This window comes from Leptidea sinapis, chromosome 19 (assembly GCF_905404315.1).
Source record: "Leptidea sinapis chromosome 19, ilLepSina1.1, whole genome shotgun sequence".
Taxonomy (NCBI): domain Eukaryota; kingdom Metazoa; phylum Arthropoda; class Insecta; order Lepidoptera; family Pieridae; genus Leptidea; species Leptidea sinapis.
In genome coordinates this window covers 5,241,930-5,262,959 of record NC_066283.1, presented here as the reverse complement: position 1 = coordinate 5,262,959, position 21,030 = coordinate 5,241,930, and the positions used below count along the sequence as shown (strand labels likewise).

Sequence of the window (21,030 nt, the reverse complement as noted above, 5' to 3'; positions counted from 1 at the left end):
AAATCTTGATACCAACATAATCAACTAATGACGTAATATCAGAGCTGCCAATATAATAAATATATAGGGTTGGAATCAATACATAATTTTTATCGATAATTAACTAATACATATATATATATATATATAAATAATGTCTAATTTTAAGGTTCTCTTTTGTTAATATTAATATTGACCTAAGTATTAACTAGTTTAAACTAAGGGATACGTTTTAGTTATCTCAAACAGTTAGAAAAAAACAATTAACATTATTAATATTTTATTAATAGTTTTGATTTGCGTTGTAGTTTCCTGAATCTGAAATTATAACAGAATACATATTAGCAGAAGTTAGTTAACCCTAATTTTTAGGCTTTAAATATTTTTTTGCATATCATAATCACAATATAATATAATAAAAAGGATTTTAAAGGTAATAAACTTATTAATCAAAAATATCGATACCATAAAAATGAAATAAATTTAATAATAATTTAAAATAAAATATCGATACAAGTGTCAAACACTACAGATAGATTATAATTATTATTCTAGATGAATTTAATACTTTATCACTTTAAGCATTCTTTATTAGCTTATTATTTGTTCATAAGTGCTCACCTTTCTTTATCCAAAAAGAATTTAGCCATGAAAATTCTCTTACTCCCATCTGACCAGCCAGATTTTAAACCACATATTTTTCACATTTTTTATTACATGGTATAGCTTAGAAAGTCTTACACAATTATTATGTAAATAATTAAGCACATTACCCTGAATAATACACGAATAAAGTAAAAGAAAACGAAAATTCGTAACAAAAATTGTTAACAGTCACTTTTATTTTGAATGAATGACATATCACATGACACTCAAACCAAAACAAACAAAAGAGTCGAATATATGTTAGAGCGAGACAGCGTTTGCCGCCCTTATTTTTAGTGCAATGCTATACATATTCGAGTTTATTAGAGAGTTGCGCCAGGCTGCAGTAACTGTTATCATTTTATTAGACACTGACAGCCCAACTAAGACTAATAACTTTTTCGAGAAAATATAAACCTGGTTTTGTGATTTTAAAAGAATTACCATCAAAGAGGGTCATGAATAAATTTTGTTGATGGTACAACCAAGTGTGATTATTCACACTTGGTTGTACCGTTTGCCATAAACATTATTGTTTACTGTACATACACTAGTAGTGTATGTGCTTCCAGGACGACACGATTTCGCTGGCATCACTTCTGTTGCAAAAGAACATCAGGCCTATGGACTTGCATCCCGTGCCACTAAATAAAAAAAAAAGAACATAGGCGGTGGTGATCACCATAGTAAAGAGAAGTAAATTTCAGTCTACAAGCTGCTGTTGGTACGATTAGGGAAGCTTCCGACTGTTTCCGGAAACTGCCGACTAGATGGGAACTACAGCAGCGTCTTTTTCTGCAGTTAAATAGTGACGTGAAAATTTTTATTGTGTTTGTATTTGTGGCGTGCCGTTGTTAGAGAAATTAATGGTCTAAGGAGAGTTAACATCGTATATCTTTTACATATCACTTTAGTGAAGAACGCAATTACCTACAATAACGCTCAGAATTTTGACTTCTATTAAAATCCTGATGAAATGGGCAGGGCTTATCGGTTCCTATCGCGTAAACGTCTTGCTCGTCCCGTCACTATTTGTCATAAAAAAAGACTAAGGTGGTGTTCAACTCATATGGAGATCAAGTTTATTATCCAATAGTTCAGGTATTAAGGTGCTAAAGTACGTTGGTAATTGGAATACCTAATAACAGGACAGGGATGTCTGCGAAGTACTAGCTTCTATGCAAAGCTACAAAGATTATTTATTGAAAAAATTCTTAATTTTTTGCACCTACGTTTAAAATGTAATGTTTTATGGCTGGTGATCTTTTGAATACGAGCTATGTTCCTTTTAAAAAAAACTGCATTGTACTTCCCCTTCATATAAGCCCAGTGGAGTGGTATGTTAATATTTCTGAATAGTAGATTTAAATACCTCGTTATTTTTTTCGATTAACGAAAAAAGCCAATCAACAAAAATCATCTCGAATGGCGGTAAAGTTATTATTACAAATTAATGTTAAGTTAATTATTAAGCAAAAGCCTTTAATATATACTTTAACAGGCCAAAAAAAAGAAATCTTTTATCTTAAATGCAATAAATACTTTTCTAATAATCAAAAAGGGACAACACGATCGATCTAAAATCGACACAAACTGCATAAAATGATCGATTTCTAGAAGCTCTCTACACTATAATAATAGTTCTTTATGCAACTGTTGTGTAATAAGGGGTAACTCATGTGATACTATTATCATAAATCCACATTCGTGTTTTAATACCTAATTATCAACAGTTACATACAAGACTTTATCTACACCCAGAATATGAATCCTCTAAAAGATTCTGAAACAGTTAGCTTACTGCTAACACTAAATAAAACACTAGTCCTAGTAGTAACCTAATATCATTCAATACTGATTAACTATATACATATAAGTAAGTACTGAAACAATTATTTATTTAGTAGTAATTTGCATTTTGTATAGTGCAATAATTAAAATTCACTCGAATATAATATTCTTTTGCAGCGTTTAAAATGAATCGCTCATTTTTTGTAAACAAAACAATAAAAATATCGAAGAAAAATGGCGGGAATTCGAATAACCTACTTCTTTTACGGCGCGCGACGTTCTGGTAGTGTGGAACGCGCGTAAACGAAAATGTTCTCTTTTTGAAATTCATACAGATACCACGCATCGAGCAATAAGAATGTGGCTGTCTGTTGAAACTCTTTGCGCATGAAGGGATCGAAAAAAAACATAGGAGTGTTGTTATGAATTTCAGTACAACATTACACTCGTTTGGATGATGTAATGGTTATTAGAACATTGGGCGTTTTAATGTTGGCAATAATCTAACTGTTTCAGAATCTTTAATAGAGGATTTAAAGCATGGGTATAGATAAAATAATTAAAGTGCTTCCTATCTCTATGATCGGAATATTGTCCGTTACTACATTTGACAGAGTATGTCAACTGAAGCTTTGATTGAAATGTAAATATATTCTATAGTCTATGCTTCAGAGCGCGGGAACTCTTGATTGCTTAGGGCGGTCTTTTTAACTATAAAATTAAATATTTCTATTAAATTGTATATAATCGTCATATTTTTGAAAAGTATATAAGTATTTGTATATGTTTATCATTTAATTTGTTTAGTATAAGTAAAAGTCTATATATTCAGTGATTTAGGTTTGTGCTAAGAGATGTCGAAAAGGCGGAAAAAAACCAAGCCGGAACGAGATAAAGGTGAGTCTATTTTAGATTCCACCTCTGAAAGGAGCGAATACTCCGATTCGCGTACAGTTTTGGAAGACCACGAGAACTTTTATTTGCCATATAGGGTGGCCGACTATTGTCGCCGATATCCGGAAGACGCAGGTGCCGGTCATGAATTTATAGTCTTCATAGAGAGTGTCACTGAACAGCCACTTGGTAGTCGTGACATGCTTACTCTTAGTAGCTACTTATCGCGCTTCATTAAAGGCATTAAATATCTTAAGAAACTCAACAAATATAAGATAGGAGTAGTGTTTGAACAACCCAATTTGGCTAATACATTCCTAGACAACACGACATTTTAAGGGAACAAAATATTAAGGCGTCCATCCCAGCTGGTGCCACTGAATTGTCTGGAGTGATTTCCTCCGTACCCATTGATATGTCCAACAAAAAAAAATTTCAAATCTTTGTCAAGTACAAAAATAATTATTTCTGTTCGGCGTATAATGAAAAAACACAAATCCGATAGTGGTTTTATATTACAACCTACACAGGCAGTCATTATTACCTTTGCGTCATCTACTTCACTCCCAGATTACGTTCACTTAAAGATGTGGCGTCTACCAGTGCGACCTTATGTGCCGCCAGTTAAGCAGTGTTACCGATGCCTTAGGTTTGACCACTTGGCTACATTCTGTAAGAATGCTCAGCGTTGCTCAATCTGCACTGAAAATCATTCATATAAAGAATGTACTATACCTATTGACAAAGCAGTATGTGTGCACTGTAAACCATCTTGCAGTATCAGGTCAATGCCCTATAAAACAAAAAAAGATATTGGATAGTAAAAATAAAAGTAAAACTGCATTATCAGATTTATTTAAACATCCAACAAACTTTCCATCACTCAATAAGACAGAGAACACACAAGACATCATTAATTTTATTTTATCCAATCCAGCAGCAATGAACCTAATCACAGAATCAATAATCAAAGTCATTACACTAAATAAAACACAGAATCAAAGCATCAGCTCACACGCAATTAGTTCAGCTATTAAAGATACCATAAAAATTAAAAATAAAACGTCACATTCAACTGTCACAAACTTAACATAGTACAGTGGAATGCTCAAAGTCTGTTGAGTAACAGACTTGAGCTTCAAAACCTTCTTTATGAGCAGGACATACACATAGCACTTATATCAGAAACTTGGCTTAAACCAAATATACAGTTTTCTATCAGAGGTTATACAATACTAAGAAATGATTGTGGTAATGATCACAATGGTGTAGCAATTTGTGTTAGAAATGGCATTTATTTTCAAAAGTTAGAAACATTTTCTGATAACTCCTTGCAAAATGTAGCAATCAAAATTAAATACAAACAAAAAGACATCTCAATTGTTAGCTTTTATAGTCCTGGCAACAGTGTACCTAACTTTGACAAATCTAAATTCAATATACTGTTGTTGTTTTATAGTATTCCAAAACCACTAATAATTGCTGGTGACTTTAATGCTCACCATACCATTTGGGGTTGTAATAGAACCAATTCTAGAGGTAGAGACATCATGGATGTAATGGCCGATAATGACTTAATGCTCTTAAATAATGATCAACCAACTACAGTGGGTACTAATTCTTGGAGACCAAATGGACTAGATCTAACAATAGTATCATCTTCATTACTCCTGTGCTGTGAATGGCAAGTTCATCAGGACTCTTTGGGCAGCTATCACTTGACTACAATCACAAAATTTTCCATGGTAGTGTCGGAAACTGAATCTTCTTCAATTCCATCCAACATTCCTCCACACAGTAATCTGAAAATAGTAAATTGGGACCAATATGAGAACTTAGTAAATGACTTGTTAAAACAATTTGATATAAATAATTGTAATCTACAAAAGTCTTACAATAACTTCTGTTCCATAATTCTTAGAGCGGTAGAAAATTCAGTACCTACCAGTTACCACTGTAACAATATTACTAATCTACCTAAAAAAAAGCGACAACTTCCCTGGTGGAATGGGCAATGTACTAAAGTGGTAGAAGATTGCAAACAGGCTTATCTGTTATTCAAATCAAATTGCAATATCCAAAACTACATTCATTTTAAGCAAGCTCAAGCAAAGAAAAAATGTATATTAAGAGTTGAACGTCGTAAATCCTGGACAGATTTCTGCTCCACCATAAATAGGTTAACACCAATGAAACAGATTTGGACAAAAATGAGGAAATTTAAGAACTTATATTCTAATAATAATTGTTTCTCTAGCAATAATCGGATACCCAACTTTTTACACAAATATACTCCAGATACAGTACCAAATTTGACAAATATTCACAATAATCATCCTTTAAATAGCACCAACTCTTTTATGATTGCCCCTTTTACTATTGAAGAATTAAAAGCTGGTCTATCATCAAGAAAGGACTCTGCATGCGGTTTGGATTGGCTCTCCTATATATCTCCTATATATATTTAAACTCCTAAACTCTTCTAACTTAAATAAGTTTCTAAAAATATTAAATCTCCTATGGAACAACTCCACTATTCCAGAAGAATGGAAAACAGACTGTCTAATTCCAATTTTAAAGCATGGGAAAGATTCTAGTTCAGCTGATTCATATCGTCCTATCACACTAAGCTCGTGTGTTGGTAAAATTTTTGAACAATTAATAAAACAGAGATTAATATTTTATATTGAAAGTAACAACCTCTTACCTAATAATCAATTTGGATTTCGATGCGGTCATTCTGCTTGTGAGAGTCTACGGCATTTATGTCTTGACATCCATAGTGCCCAGATTGACAATAAGATATTGGTTGGTGTTTTTTTGGATGTTGTAGGAGCATTTAATAATGTTAATTTAGAACAATTATCATCCATTCTTCTATCCTTAAATGTCCCTGAAAAAATAGTTAGTTGGATATTCAATTTCTTGCATGGTTGTAAACTTTATGTTAGAGTCAATAACCGATTAATAGGTCCTCGATATTCATATAGAGGCGTATCGCAGGGCGGAATTTTGAGTCCATTGCTCTTTATAATCTACATAAATCAAATAAATATTGTTTTGGGTAATAGAGTTTCTAACCTCCAATTTGCTGATGATCTAGTAGTGTATAGTTCAGGACTTAATTTATCAAATATTGTGTTAGATCTTAATGTAGCACTCAAAAAATTGGAGCTTTATTTTCAATAACTTCCAAGCATTCTATAAGAATAAGAGATGCAAAAATATATTATGGTGCTCAGGAAATTTAAATAGATAATTCAATAAAGTTTTTAGGAGTTACGTTTTTAAGTAATTTTAGATGGCACAAATATGTTGAAATATTAGAAAATCGAGCATTAAAGGCCTGCAATATTCTGAAATCATTAGCTGGTACATATTGGGGTGCAGACCCACGCATCTTGCTAACACTATATAAGTCATTAGTCCGTAGCCATTTTGAGTATGCCTTCTTTTGTTATGGTGGAGTAATTACATTAGTGAATAAATTAGAAAAAATACAAAATAAATGCTTAAGGATCATAACAGGCGCTTTTAGGTCTACTCCTATTATATCATTACAAGTAGAATGTAATATTCCCCCACTAGCTCTTAGATTCAAATATCTACAAACAAAATTCTTTCTTAAATTAACTTCTATTAATAATCATCCACTCCTATTAAAGATACAGGACTATATTAACCGAACTGATAATAATTCCTACTATCAAGTAGAAGGCATCTCTGATTTGTTACATTTTTCTTGTGATCATAATCTATTTTCTAGTATTCTTTGGCCATGTTATTTAAATTCTTATAATTCAAAATATACACCTATTAAAATAATTATTAATGAATCCTTAAAATATAAGGAAGATGTATATAGTATGCTATCAGAGTGGCAAAATTATAACCAACTTTATACTGATGGATCTAAAAGTAATACTGCTGTCTCTATGGCAGTTTATGACATACAACTGCGGAGTGGGTTTGGTCATAGGTTAAATACCTTGGCTAGTATATACACAGCAGAATGTGCTGCCATATATGCTGCTCTAGAATATATTGGAGAACAGTCATGTAATAATTGGATCGTTATAACAGATAGCATGAGTGTTTTAAAAGCTTTACAATATCCTAAATGTAATGTTACAACTAATTTCATCATTTACAATATTAGAGACAAATATCAATGCTTATCCCTAACAAAAGATATTGTTTTATTCTGGACTCCTTCACACATAGGCGTGGAAGGAAATGAACAAGCTGATTATCTTGCTAAATCTATTGTGAATAGTAATCAGATACATACTGCTTTGAACATTCCCATACCACACACATGCACTGTCTCATTTTAAAGGTACATTCTTGCAAGACTTTCCGAATTATTGGCAACAAGTTGTTCAAACAAAGGGCAAATGGTTAGCCGACATTAAAAACGAAATCTCTCTTCCCTGGCTTGTTAAAAAGAAAAAATACTTACACAGAAAATTTTACACCACAATTTGTCGGTTACGTCTGGGACATTCTCGTAGTGGTGCTCATTTATTTAGGATCGGTGTTTTAGATTCTCCAACTTGTCAATTCTGTAATTTATCCATCCAAACTCTTGATCACATTTTCTTTGACTGTCCCCAATATAATCTTCAAAGATTTACGTTGATAGACTGCCTCTTGGATATCTATAAGAATGCTGAAGACATCCCGCGCTCACTTCAGCAGTTATTGAAAACTTATGACTGCTTCGTGCCGCTTTACAAATTTATAGTTTCAACGGTAGGCGAAATTTGAATATACGGCTTGGCTTTTGGCACAATCCCTTACACAGACTTAAAACATATTCGTCCATAAATTATTATTGGACTTGTGTTTATGTATATGTAATGTAAATATTATATTTGTAGTTATACCTTAAATTAGTTTCATATTATCTTATAATTATATTCAACTAATATTCATCATTATTACTTATAATTCTACATGAATTATAATATATTTCTTATAACGTATATGAGATTTATATTTTAGTATTATATCATAAAAGTTTATTATTAAAAATAAGGGGCTAAGCATGATCTTCATTGGAACAAGAATATTATCAATAAAAGACTTGGCTTCGGCCTTTCATGCGAACCTATATGTACCTATATGAAGAAAATGAAACATGAAGAACATGAAATACTACTTTTATGGGAAATTGTACTATGTTTGAAGATGAAGATTATATAAATACTTAGCTTGACTTTGAACAAGCTGTGTAACGTGAAGAATAGAAAAATAAAAATGAAGACTTGGCTGTATGGGCTTTTGACCCCTTTGCCTGTCCAGATGGACGAACAGAACCAAAAAAAAAAGTCTATGCTTCAAAGTTCAAAGAAATTTCGGGTTTAGGGACTATTACAGGTTTATTAGACAAATCAAGAATGATTATGAATTTAAATTGAAAAAACTATACCCAAAAACTTTGCTGAAAAATGGATATCAGGTATGTATTTTTTTATAACATAACCATGTCTTTACTTTCCTTACAAAACACAGTGCAGTGTTTTCGTTTTCGCGCGCACAGCCATGTTGACAGAACAGCTGTTTGAATTGAAGACTCGAGACATTTCACGTCTTAAAAGTACCTATTGTAACATTGTTTGTTTTTTCCAATGAAGATTAATAATTTGTTGATATCTTATAAATTAGGGTAATCTATTCAAGTTTGCTATGAATTTACTGTGAATGTGATCGTAATGTGTCGTTAAAATGGCCTGTGTACTGCAAAACTGCAACAGTGATTTACCAATAGACGAGAATTTTGATTTGAAATGGAGCAGATTTTCCGACTGGCTGCATTGCATATGCGTTGTTACCTTCGATTTGGAACTTGGTCAGGCTATGGAAAGTGTTTATCCTCCAGGGGTTAAGTTAAGTGACCAAGAGAAAGGTAACATTTGTTACTTGGCGTTCCCAGATTCGAACTCAGGATGTATGGGTGATACACAATTTCACGTACGATTGCGTTCTCGAAGCCCACTTTCTCGACAGCAGGTGATATATAACGAGGACAGTGTACCTAATTTAAGAGCTGATTCGACTCACCATTGGGGCTTTGTTTATTTTCGTCAAGTAAAAGACCCGTCTTTGCCGCGTGGGTATTTCCAGAAAAGTATAATTTTATTAACACGCTTACCGTTTATTAATCTGTATTATAAAATAATACAGCTGATTGCTCCAAAGCATTTTGAAGAGGGTGAAAGTAGCTTGGAGGCTGCATGTCACGATATAAATCGATGGCCTTTATTAAATGCAGGTCAGAATGTGCTACTTCCAGTTTTAGGATCTGTTTTTCAGTTATACATCCCAAACCAGTTGACAGGAAAAGTATTGAGGTCAGATATTATAAAAAAAATCCATTCTCCTAATGTACCACACATATTAGTTTGTATACAGGACCTGAATGTATTTGATCCTCTCTCTAGCTTAATATCACATCTTCATTTATTGTGGGAATTAGTATTGACTGCAGAACCCATAGTTGTTATAGCAAGTTCACCAACAGAATGCTCATCTTTGGTCCAGGCACTCACATATCTGATTCAGCCAATACCTTATTCTGCAGAATATAGACCATACTTCACAATACATGACAGTGAGTTTAAGGAATTCACTAGGAAACAGTTTAATCCACCATGTGTTATACTTGGTGTAACGAATCCATTTTTTACAAAAACACTACAACGTTGGCCACATACTATAAAATTAGGTGACACTAATTCGTTGAAGTCAAAATTACGGAAGGTTGCTACCATGAAACAGCTAGATACTGCTCCAGGTGTTTATACTCAGTATAAGACCTATTTGGAGAAGGACAAGACTATTATTAAAAAACTACATAATGGTATGAGAACCGATCGGCCATCTGAAGTACAAACAGCAATGGTAAAACGCCATTTATTAGAATTGACGCAGAGTTTCATGATACCACTAGAGAGGTATATGGCTTCGTTGATGCCTTTACAAAAGAATATATCACCGTTCAGGGCACCACCAATTCCCAATCCATTTAATCCTGAAGATTTCTTTGCTACATTACAACAAGCTGGACCACAATTGACGTCAGGAATAAAGGGAGACTGGATAGGGTTATATCGCCATTTCTTCCGCACAGCAAACTTCAGTGCATGGTTCCATGAGAGGCATAGTGATCTGACAAATAAGCTTCAAGCTTTGCAATTGGAAGCTCTAGCCGAAAGTGACTTAAAGAAATGGTCTATTGGGAAGAGAGAAGTTGAAATAGTTGATATGGTGCTTAAATTGAGAGAAGTTTTGAAAAATGACCCACCTGTGGCTGACAACACAAGGACATTACTAGCTCGTAGATTGGATGATCTAAATTGTGTTCTACCCGAAGATATGAAGCAAATCTTGAATGCAGCTTCGTGACCCAAGATTTGCTGCACCTTGAAAGTTAGATGCAGCATTCACAGTCAAATTCAAAATGTTTCCTATAAATGTTTTGTACCTTGCGCTTAGGTCTGGCCAAATTGAAGAACTGTGCATAAGTGTTTCTTTAACTAGGATATATAGATAGATACTCATGATTTTATGATAAGAATTATTAAATTTTGTATTTAAATATTATCATCAGTTAAAATGTACCATTTGAATTTTGAATAATATATTAAATATTATGTGATGGTAATACTCAAAATAATCTAAATTATCATGATTTTGTACACTATTATAACTACAGTAAAGGCCATTTCTGTTGCCTTTCACAGGAGGTGTAGGTCCAACTCTCGCCCACCATCAATGTGTTTTCGGTTTTATATGTTTATTTATTCAACAATGCTTTAGGTTGGCTAGTATAATTACTAGCACAATTCATAGTGCAGATCAGATTATTGAGATTTTCAAGAACCCTGAGTGGCATTACATTGTAATGGACAGGGCTTATCGATTACCATCAGCTGAACATCCTGCTTGTTTCTTCCCTTATTGTTTTAACAAAAAATACCAAAAAGGTTGGCAACACTTATGATTTCTCTGGAGTGACAACAGAGTATGGACCTTGGAGATCACATACCATCAACTTAACCAAATGTATGCTTTCGAAAAAAATTTCTGTAATTTTGAAGTGCATACTTAAATTAAAATTTAGTGAAAATTTCATGAAGATATGATTTATGATGATGGGAATTTGATGCATATACATAATATATAACACCAACGATAACATAAACGCCATCACACTAAATATCAAGTTCTAGTATGTTGTGTGTTTTTGACATTTGACCTTTTGACATATTGTTGGATACAATAAATAAAGCTAAGAGATGGTTAATAGTTAAGGTAATAGTTTTTATATTTAGGAGGCACACTTATTTGTCTATGATTTAAAGATATTTTTGATGTTTTAAATCTCATTCTATAATTATAAGTCAATGTATACTTAAGTAATGTATATTTTGTAGTTGTTATCGAATATGCATAGATGGATAAAGTTAGCTTAGTAAAGCTAATTAATTAATAAGACTTGCTTATTTTATTATAAATGTACTTACTTATTAAAATTGTCTTACAAACTGCAGTTTCTCAGCCATGAAACTGGAGTGAACTGTCAAATATATTTTAAACACACTTTCTTGTAAAGTGAGCCTCATAACATAATTCTAATGGCCGATAAACCAAACCATAACACACATGTGCATAATAAGAATTATCCCTACAAAGTAAAGTTAGTACCTTACTGTTATATGAGAGTAAACAGAGAATTTTTAATTTAACCGGGTAATACAGTGGTCTGTGCTTATTGTAACAACAGAGAGGTTTTATACTGCTGAAAACCCATTTACATTTTTTAATACGATTTATGCAATACATATTTGTTTTTTACTGGCAAGTGTGTTGAAAAAGTGTGTTTGAAACTCGTGCAACTAGCTCACTAGACACTTGGCTGATTTACTCCCTCGACTGCGGCTTGGGTTGCAACCCACAGCCTTGTCTATTACGACTAACTCGGCTAACTATAAATCAATAATCGCTAATAAATCCAAATATAAATTCCTTGTGGGACTACTGTCTATATGTACACACATAAGATTCCTACATAAGCTTGCAACACCCCTGATATTGAGGGACTTGTGCAGCCATTGTGTGCTAAATGTTGGCAATATGAATAAATTTAAAATCTCATAATGAAAAATGATTGCCATATATTTTATTTTCACATACATCAGTTTAAAAAACCCGACCAAGTGCGAGTCGGTCTCTGATTCCGTACCATTATCTATAATAACAATATTCTGTGAAAATTTCAAGCCTACCTGTCATCAATATCGATCAAAAGCGAGCCCCCTTATTAAATATATTTATTTATATGTGCAAGTTTGTACTGATAAATATAGATATTCTTCAATGCCCATAATTATCATGGAAGTATCCAAGCTGTGTTTAAGTATAGGTAATTTGATTATTTAATTGCTCAATATCGCAAATATTATGTACCTATTACTAAAACCCTCCACCTTTAAGTAATAAATATTTTATGATGATATTTACTATTTTAAAAATATTAGAAAATAAAATTTGGTAGTAATATTTTATCTGTAATTAGAAATAAAATTTATGATATTGGTAAAAGATCAATAAATTTTTAGTAGTTTGTAAATAATACTTAGCAAATAAATATTCTGTTACTAGTGATTTTATCGTAGTTATGACTTCCTATTTCAACTACCTGAATTTACTCTCAAAAAGGATTCCTTATTTTTTGTCAATGATCAAAGGAAATAATCCAATAATGTTATATGGGGAATGGTAAATAAATTCCAAAAATAGGCATTATCTTTTAGTGTTAATTTTAGTTATAAGATATTATGTTAATACTTGTTTTATGTTGGTGTAAAATAAAAATAAATATTTCAAGTAACATTTTATTAACTAAATTGTGCTATACCTGTTTCGATATGGAACATATGATCTCAGCCAGGTTAACAAAACACACTTAAATCTATGAGCATTGAGACATGGAACAAATAAGTCTTAAAACACTCAACAGATCATTTAGTGTCAATGCTTCTCTTATTCACTAGAGACTATTGTATAACCCCCTCCCTTCATACATTACTGGTACATATATATACATACAAATTTAAATTAACTTATTATCTCTCCCAGGCATTATTAGCAGTAATTTTTCAAATTGTATTTTTTCTATATATATTCATTTCTGTTCTGAAAATGATAGTATAAAACTGAAACTTGATGGAAAATTAACATGAATGCATTTTACAATATACTCTCTAGTGAATAAGAATATAAATTAAAATAACAGTCTATTTACAATATAGGCGGGTTTGGCAATCACATTCTTATATATCTTGCTTTGCTCCATATGTTATCGTTATCTGTAAGTAATGTGTAGAGTCCTGCTAGGGTCAGACCAGCTGCGGCCCCTAGACCCATTGACCGGAGGCCAGATGTGCTTTTGTATAGTACTCCTGTAGCAGTTGCAGCAATAAATGTGTTTGATGTATCTTCTTGATCTCGTATCCAAGTTACACCCAGTGCTATTGTTGAATAAAATGAGGCCAGTATACCAAGAGTACATCCAGTTGTAGTACCTAAAAGGAAAAACCATAATGTCTTAACTGCAACAAATGTTTCTTGGAATAATTCAAAATAGGTATTTTATAATACACAAAGTATCAAACAAGGAAATTTAAGCACTGGGAAGCCACATTTAAACATGTAAGTAGTGATATAGTACAAATTAAAAATATATATATATTTTTTAACTAAATTGCTATTCTTTTCTTAAAATATGTCAATTATTTTTCAATTATATTAGTACTGAGTTCTCATTGAAATCTCAACATTGCTAAACAAATCCCAAATATTGGAAGTGAGTGTACATAGCAATTCTAAAATGGAGTTTGGATAAATAAAGAAAACATTGTTCACGAGGTGTGCTTTTTCTATCTATATTATTGTAATTATTGCACTTCATGATGCTATCTTACAGAAATTTCCATATTGACAAGCTGAAATTTGTTATCTTCATATGTAATCACACAATACTTTGACCACATAATAACTTTAAAGTGACTGATTCTACAACTAGTTGCATTTTCATTTATCAATATGTTCCGACCCCGTCCATTAGAACATTATTAATTCATTTAACTCCCAAGTACTGAGGATAGTATTTATGGCCAGTACAAATTTTGTGATTTTTGCCCTGTACCTCAGGTACAACTACATTATTTTCAAGCAAAAGTCTCCTGGTTTTCACAGGTTTTTTTGTTGCCAAGTATGTTTCCCCAATGTACATTCAATACTCCAGGATTTCATCCAAACCAGGGACTATTGTGTGCTGTACCATGCATATAATAACAATATTGACACACAAACTGCTATGGGTTGAAAGATAACAATATACATATAAACATCTATGACTCTGAATCAAACATCAATATTCATGATATAAATGTTTGTACCTACCAAGATTCAAACCCGGGCCCTCTTGCCCAGTAGGCAAAGTCACAAATAAACATATTTGTAAGATTATTCGTTTAGCAGTATACTGTACACAATATATTTATAAGTAAACCCTATCTAGGGCTAGCAATGAAAGTGTTAAAACACACCTATGCTACAAGCAAGTAACCTTTATTATTTGTAATGTTAAGTCTCACCTTGTTTCATAACATAGTTTATTAACTGTGTTCTTCGTACTTTGCCTGTCTGACCTGCTAGTGTAGTTGCCCTAAATCCTTTGTACAAGCCAGCCATGCCACCAAGTCCTAAAAAATGCACCAAACTTTTTAATTGTATTAGCTCTTATTTACATACTGACCACACTATATAAATCCAATCTTCCATCTTTATAAATTAAGATAAACTACAAAATTACATTTTTATTTGTAAATAATATGAGATTGTTGCCCAGTTGAAATCAATTAATTAAAGACAATTCCAGCAAACGGTTACTTAATAGTAATTGTAAAAGGACAAAACTTAATTTAATAATTAATTAATTAATCTTTTCTGTGTAAGTATCTTATTATGAACATTAAATAATATTGTTCATAATAAGACCCATACAAAGAATGTTTTATCTACTTTAACTCTGAATAACTTTAGTCTAGGTGTTATGTGAATATGTGACTTTTAATTTAAAAACTAGCTGACCTGACAGATGTTGTTCTGTATATAAAATTAAGTTTATTTTTTACCTCCTGAGAGAGTTAGAGAGATATAAATTCTAGTAAGTTTTTTTTTAAACTATTCTTTCAATTTGATTTCTGAATGACGGAGGACACATAAAGGAAAAACAAAATTGTTGTTTTTATTTAATTCGGAGCTTTTTCATATTAATTCACCTTCTAAACCTTCTCTGGACTTCCACTAATGATTCAAGACCATAATTAGCCAAAGCTAATTTTGGTCTTGGATTTTAGTCAGCCGTTCTTGAGTTTTAGCGAGACTAACGAACAGCAATTCATTTTTATATATATAGATAAAATAACCCTAATGACTTAAAACCCAATCAAGATAAAAAACATACTAACTTGTGGTTCACCATGCACCAATTTATGATAATGGATGCACCAAATTACCATTTACCTGGTTTGTTATTAATAGTGGTGTGTAATCTATTTAAATAATTTTAAAGGGCCTACTAGTCTCCACAGTCAAAATTAAAATTGACAACAGCCAACCCTTGTGTTTTGGTTTGAGCTGATAGTTGTGTAACCAATTCATACTCTTATCAAAATAAGTTTATGCATTGATACATGACAAATAATCAAAACATTTTTTATTAAACTAAACATTTCCCAAAATCTCTAAATTTTATTATGGAATATTGGAATTTACACATGCATCAATACTACTCCCAAGACACAACTGTATAAAATTGAAGGTCTATTTTTCTATACCAAAAATTTCTTCTACCTTATACTATGGTTTTTTACTTATTAATATAATAATTTTATTTATGCTACTTACCTAAAGTGAAGAGTTATGTAAAAGTTTTAAGGTTATTTACCTGATCCTGTCATAAAAGACATTCCTACTATGGGTAAGGCTACGTTGGATCTTCGAGCCGTGGAGGCCATATGGCTTTCATCAGGGTACAGAAATTCTGGCTGCATTCTAGGTATATAATTCGGATCGAAGTTCAGATATGGTGATAGGTTAGCACTGCTTTGCTTTTTCTCCTCATTTTTGTTTATCGGAAGTAAATCACCAAATAAAGACATTTTTTATTTTTATATCACAAAACTATTGAATCAAATTCTATTGATTGTTTATTTTTTAGATAATGTCGAGCAGAACACAGACATTAATTTTTCGCGATTAAAATCGAAAATTCGGAATTCTAAGGTAATGGCACTGTCAATTTCGTTTCTCTAATGTTTTTGACTTTTGTGATTGACACTTCCTACAACGTATTTTTTTTAAATTTCATAACCATGGATGCTAGTCTTTCAGTCTAAATATTAAAAACGCCTTTATCAACACTATTTGTTGCTATCACAATTTTATTTTAGGTAATAATTTTTTTAAGTGGGTTACTCCAGGGGTGGTTGGTATCATTCTAGATGGGTGGTATAAACCCATAACAAGAATATTGAAACATACATATATATAATATATATTTCATAGCATTATTACATTTTTTTCGACGTTAAAATAAAATTACAATACTGTAATGGGGTGTTAAGAAAACTGAATTGCACTGATTGCCTTCCGTAAAGCCAATAGAGTCGTCCGTCAAGTTCAAGACAGACTCTACCTACACCTACTCTACACCTGAAATCAATGCGAAAATAGATAGGTATCAGTCGTACCTATATAAGTACCTATGAGGTACTATCGACGCACATACCACCACGTCCTCTGTCGAAGATTATAAAACATCGGCTGTGTGCTGTTGGAACTAAAAGGCTGGTAGTGCTTGCTGTCCCGATACGCGGGTGAAAGTACAGAATTATCCTTTGCTCTGATGAAAAACTGAAAAGCACTACAGCAAGCAAAGCGACTAAATTTTTTCTACACTAATAGCTCCAATGAACAGCTTCATTTTTGTGAAAGAGGAGTGAAGAGTTCAGGTAAAGTGATATACAAGAGATCGTGTTAAGATTGTGTTGTGAAACCACTTAATCAAAAATTTTTTGTGTAGTGTTTTGCAGCAAGATTGGACCTGGTCAATGCACGAAATCCTCTAGATTGGCTGGAAGTCAACGTTCTGAACTTTATAAAAGAGCTGACGACTAGCCCTCGTTAAGGCCCTTCGATGCGGTCAGTTTTATAGGAGGTAACGATATACCGATTTCGAGTCGCCTAAAGAATAGACAAACAGACAGATGAATCGTGACCAGACTTTAAAGCTGAGACTTCAATAAATAAATACATATGTTTTAATATGTTGTGATTATATAATACATGATGTCATAAAAAATGCATTCTTATTTGTAACGAACCTATGGCCAAACTAGGTTAACAAATTTCATATACCTACCTAATCTAATCAGTTTGTTATTTTTAACTGATATCCCTCACTTCTGGGATTAAATATATAAATTTAATTTGAACCTAACTTTATGGAGCATGCAGGGCTCCAACTCGCGCCTCTCTGGTTATGTCCCAGCGCTCTTTCAACTAAACCAACCGTCCGCATATATTGGTATGTTTGTACTACTCTCAGGTTGTGTCTCCATCTACAGGATCTACTTTATAGTTGATAACCTGCATAATTTGAAGAGCCCTGAGACAAATAGGACAATATCTACAATAAGCGGGCGCGGGGTACTTAATTTATATTATGGCAAAACAACGTTTTTCGGGTCAGTCCTTGTACACTATTTATTGTTTTTTTTCAGTGACGAGAGAAAACCAGAAGACGTCCGAAAAGTAATCAAAACTGCTAAACTCCATGAGTCGGAGCTAACGGAAATCAGTCAAGTGTTAAGGTTTCCGGACCCTAGTCACATTAATAACAATCTAAGACTTATGCTACTAGATGATTATCTATTGAAACAAATTGAAGCAGGAAATCAGTTAGTTTTTAAAGGTGGGTACCGTATAAATTAAATCTAAAAAATTGCGGTGACAATCTCTATTGCTAAGATTAACGACAATTTTTTTAACATTAATGAAGGTGATGCAGAGGAAAACGTCGTTCTATGCACATCTAATAAAACGTATGACGTGAAAGAGGCCGAGACATCCAACAGTTTGCTACTAGTTCCAGATCTATTATTTGCAGCATCGACTGGCTTAGATGAAACTCTGGCTAACAATTCCATTGAAGACTCTGACTCATCATTTGAAAAGTCTAATACTAGCCTAAATAAGTCTACAGATTCCGATGACGGGCGGCCACCAAGAGAAATTATCCACAAAGATATAATAAAAACATTCTTTACATATTATGAATTGAAACCCTGCAAACCCAGGCTTTCAAAATTGCAAAAGCTTCTAGAAGCTTCTCGATATCGAGGTCCAGAACTTGAATATACTGTAGATAAGTCTCAACTATTCACTTACGATAGTCTTTTCAAACAAGTACAAGCTTCAAAAGCGGAGATAGATGAAGAATTGATTAGAATACAGGCTATTGATATTGACGGATACTATCGGCTGTTAGATTTTGACTTTGAATTCAGAGTTCTGTCATATATGTTAGATCTGATTGAGGAGAATTCTTGGGAATTGGATAATATATCAAAAGAAATAACTATGGAGAGCCTTAAAGATTTGGTTCCTAAGTCAATTCTGGAGTCTATGTTCGGCTTTTATACAGAGCAATGTGGTCAGTTCTATAAGTATAAAGAGGATAAAGTTTGTAGATTTCTAGCCAGAGTTTTGTTGAAGAGCGCGGGAAAGTTTAGCTTGACGGATTTTTTGCAAGCTTGGAGGGACTCTGTACCAGAGGGAATGACGACAAGTGTACGTATTAGGCTTAATATTATACAAATTGCAGAACAACTACATAGTAAATAGAATTGCATATAAATCTTAATGAATTTATTTCTTAACAAAATAAATGCATACCCATAATACGGTTTTAACACAACATTGAAATACATAAAGAAAATACTAGATAACATTGATATTTTTTTTTATAAATAAGTCATACCTACTTATAATAACTATAGTTTCGAATAATAATGACAGCATATTCAAAATGTGTTTTATATCGATTGCAATATTTTTATGATACATTTTACCACTGGATATCACATTAAGAATAGAAATGTCACCCACCAATAACACGTTGATATCAGGCACATCACAACTGCACAATTCACAAGATATGTCTTACTATGCACGTGTGGGTGTACATACATACCTGCTGGTCCCCCGTCTCCGAATAAATAAATAATGAGCTCTAGATTTGTTCCATCGATATACACATAAACCATAATTTGTTCCGTCGTTTTTTTTTACGAGAACATTTTTTTTGTAAGTCAACCTTCACCCCCTTTTTAATTACTATTACTCAAAACGGAAACTTCTAAAAGGCCTACATTAAATCTATCTAAATGTGTAGTTTCTTTCTATGTATCTCTCTCTGTTAATGAATTATTATATCTCCTTATTCAAATTCAAATATTTTTATTCAAAATAGTATGTGACATCACTTATTGAAAGTCAAAAACTACCACCCATTCCAAAATGAATGCCTCAGACCTAAGAATGGGCGCAACAAACTTACATGCGTTATATTACTTTAGCTAAGCTAACATCAAATATTAAACGCCAAAGAAATCATAATTGAATCATGGATATTTGAATTTCAGGAATCTTTGCTATCCGGTATAGCAATTGTGGATAAGAGTAGTTCACCTCAGGTAGTATGGGGCTTTTCGGAGACAGATTTGCCTGAGGACATACATGAGAGGTTCAAGGTTCTATTCCAGGCGAAAGCAAAATGGACTGTCGAAGATATATCGCCTTATATTGAGTATGCATTTTTAAAAATTACTTTAGGTTGTAGGGACTTACTACTAAACGTTTCAAATATTTGACCATTTAAAAAAAGCTAAAGCAGGGAACAATTCAAATAAAACAAATCCTATTTTTTTTAATGATTCCATGAGAGTTCTTCCTAATGTCGACTTAATTATTTCCAACGGTTCGGAAAGAAATATTACAAAAGGAACACACAGCTCAAGATCCTCTCCCAGTATTCTTTCTTAAATACAATAATTCTTTTTACAAATAATACATAAGATGAATGATCTGGTGAAGATAGCTGGAATATGTTGGATGAGGGTAGCGCGGAACCGATCGTCGTGGAGATCTTTGGGGGAAGCGTTAGTCCAGCAGTGGATGTCTTTCGACTGATATAATGAGAATAATATAATACCTAATTCCAAAATGATTACAAATTTGTGCTCTGTCCGTCATTTCATTCAAACATATCAAAATGGAACACTTGACCCTATTTATAAATTATCAGTAGTTTTCGCAGCTTAAATATAATTTAACAATAATACTTTACTATAACACTATTTTTTAGATATCTAAAAAACTTCATTTGGTAATGTATTTCTAAGGAACTCATATGCGGATTCTAATGATTCCTTTCTTTCAGGTCGTACGCAACTGAGAAGTTAAATGTAAATGCCCTGCTGACAAAACACGCGCGGGCGTCCACGGTCGACGGTGTTAGAGTGTTCTCCGCTAAGCATATGAAATAAACTGATTTCCTTGAAGATTAATTAAAAATAAAAATAA

At 32.6% G+C, this 21,030-nt stretch overlaps 3 protein-coding genes and 1 long non-coding RNA gene across 4 annotated transcripts; 2 read left to right on the top strand and 2 right to left on the bottom strand.

Moving 5' to 3' along the window:
- Positions 1-4,157: 4,157 nt before the first annotated feature.
- Positions 4,158-8,066, bottom strand: LOC126970038 (uncharacterized). The gene is made up of 3 exons (XR_007730517.1): positions 7,772-8,066; positions 6,017-6,202; positions 4,158-5,111 (listed from the first exon to the last, which is right to left on the bottom strand). It is a non-coding gene; the product is annotated as an uncharacterized LOC126970038 (long non-coding RNA).
- A 456-nt stretch (positions 8,067-8,522) lies between these two features.
- Positions 8,523-21,030, top strand: LOC126970006 (sister chromatid cohesion protein DCC1). Its single transcript, XM_050815685.1, has 5 exons — positions 8,523-8,773; positions 18,168-18,358; positions 18,446-19,236; positions 20,091-20,254; positions 20,888-21,030. Exons 1-5 carry the CDS (start codon positions 8,763-8,765, stop codon positions 20,991-20,993), a joined length of 1,263 nt encoding a protein of 420 aa, XP_050671642.1. The 5' UTR covers positions 8,523-8,762; the 3' UTR covers positions 20,994-21,030.
- LOC126969988 (protein DENND6A) lies at positions 8,835-13,207 on the top strand. Its single transcript, XM_050815645.1, has one exon. It carries the CDS (start codon positions 9,040-9,042, stop codon positions 10,717-10,719), a length of 1,680 nt encoding a protein of 559 aa, XP_050671602.1. The 5' UTR covers positions 8,835-9,039; the 3' UTR covers positions 10,720-13,207.
- LOC126970027 (mitochondrial import inner membrane translocase subunit Tim23) lies at positions 13,198-16,682 on the bottom strand. Its single transcript, XM_050815709.1, has 3 exons — positions 16,331-16,682; positions 14,976-15,083; positions 13,198-13,901 (listed from the first exon to the last, which is right to left on the bottom strand). Exons 1-3 carry the CDS (start codon positions 16,542-16,544, stop codon positions 13,642-13,644), a joined length of 582 nt encoding a protein of 193 aa, XP_050671666.1. The 5' UTR covers positions 16,545-16,682; the 3' UTR covers positions 13,198-13,641.

Bases quoted from the DNA above. Each gene is read 5' to 3' on its own strand.
- LOC126970027 (XM_050815709.1), bottom strand. From the start codon at position 16,544: ATGTCTTTATTTGGTGATTTACTTCCGATAAACAAAAATGAGGAGAAA. The intron at 15,084-16,330 runs GTAAATAACCTT...TGCATTTTTTAG, and splicing joins GTCTTTTATGACAGGATCAG to GACTTGGTGGCATGGCTGGC. The intron at 13,902-14,975 runs GTGAGACTTAAC...TTTTCCTTTTAG, and splicing joins AAACTATGTTATGAAACAAG to GTACTACAACTGGATGTACT.
- LOC126970006 (XM_050815685.1), top strand. The intron at 19,237-20,090 runs GTACGTATTAGG...TTTGAATTTCAG, and splicing joins CAGAGGGAATGACGACAAGT to GAATCTTTGCTATCCGGTAT. The intron at 20,255-20,887 runs GTATGCATTTTT...CCTTTCTTTCAG, and splicing joins GATATATCGCCTTATATTGA to GTCGTACGCAACTGAGAAGT.
- LOC126969988 (XM_050815645.1), top strand. From the start codon at position 9,040: ATGGCCTGTGTACTGCAAAACTGCAACAGTGATTTACCAATAGACGAG.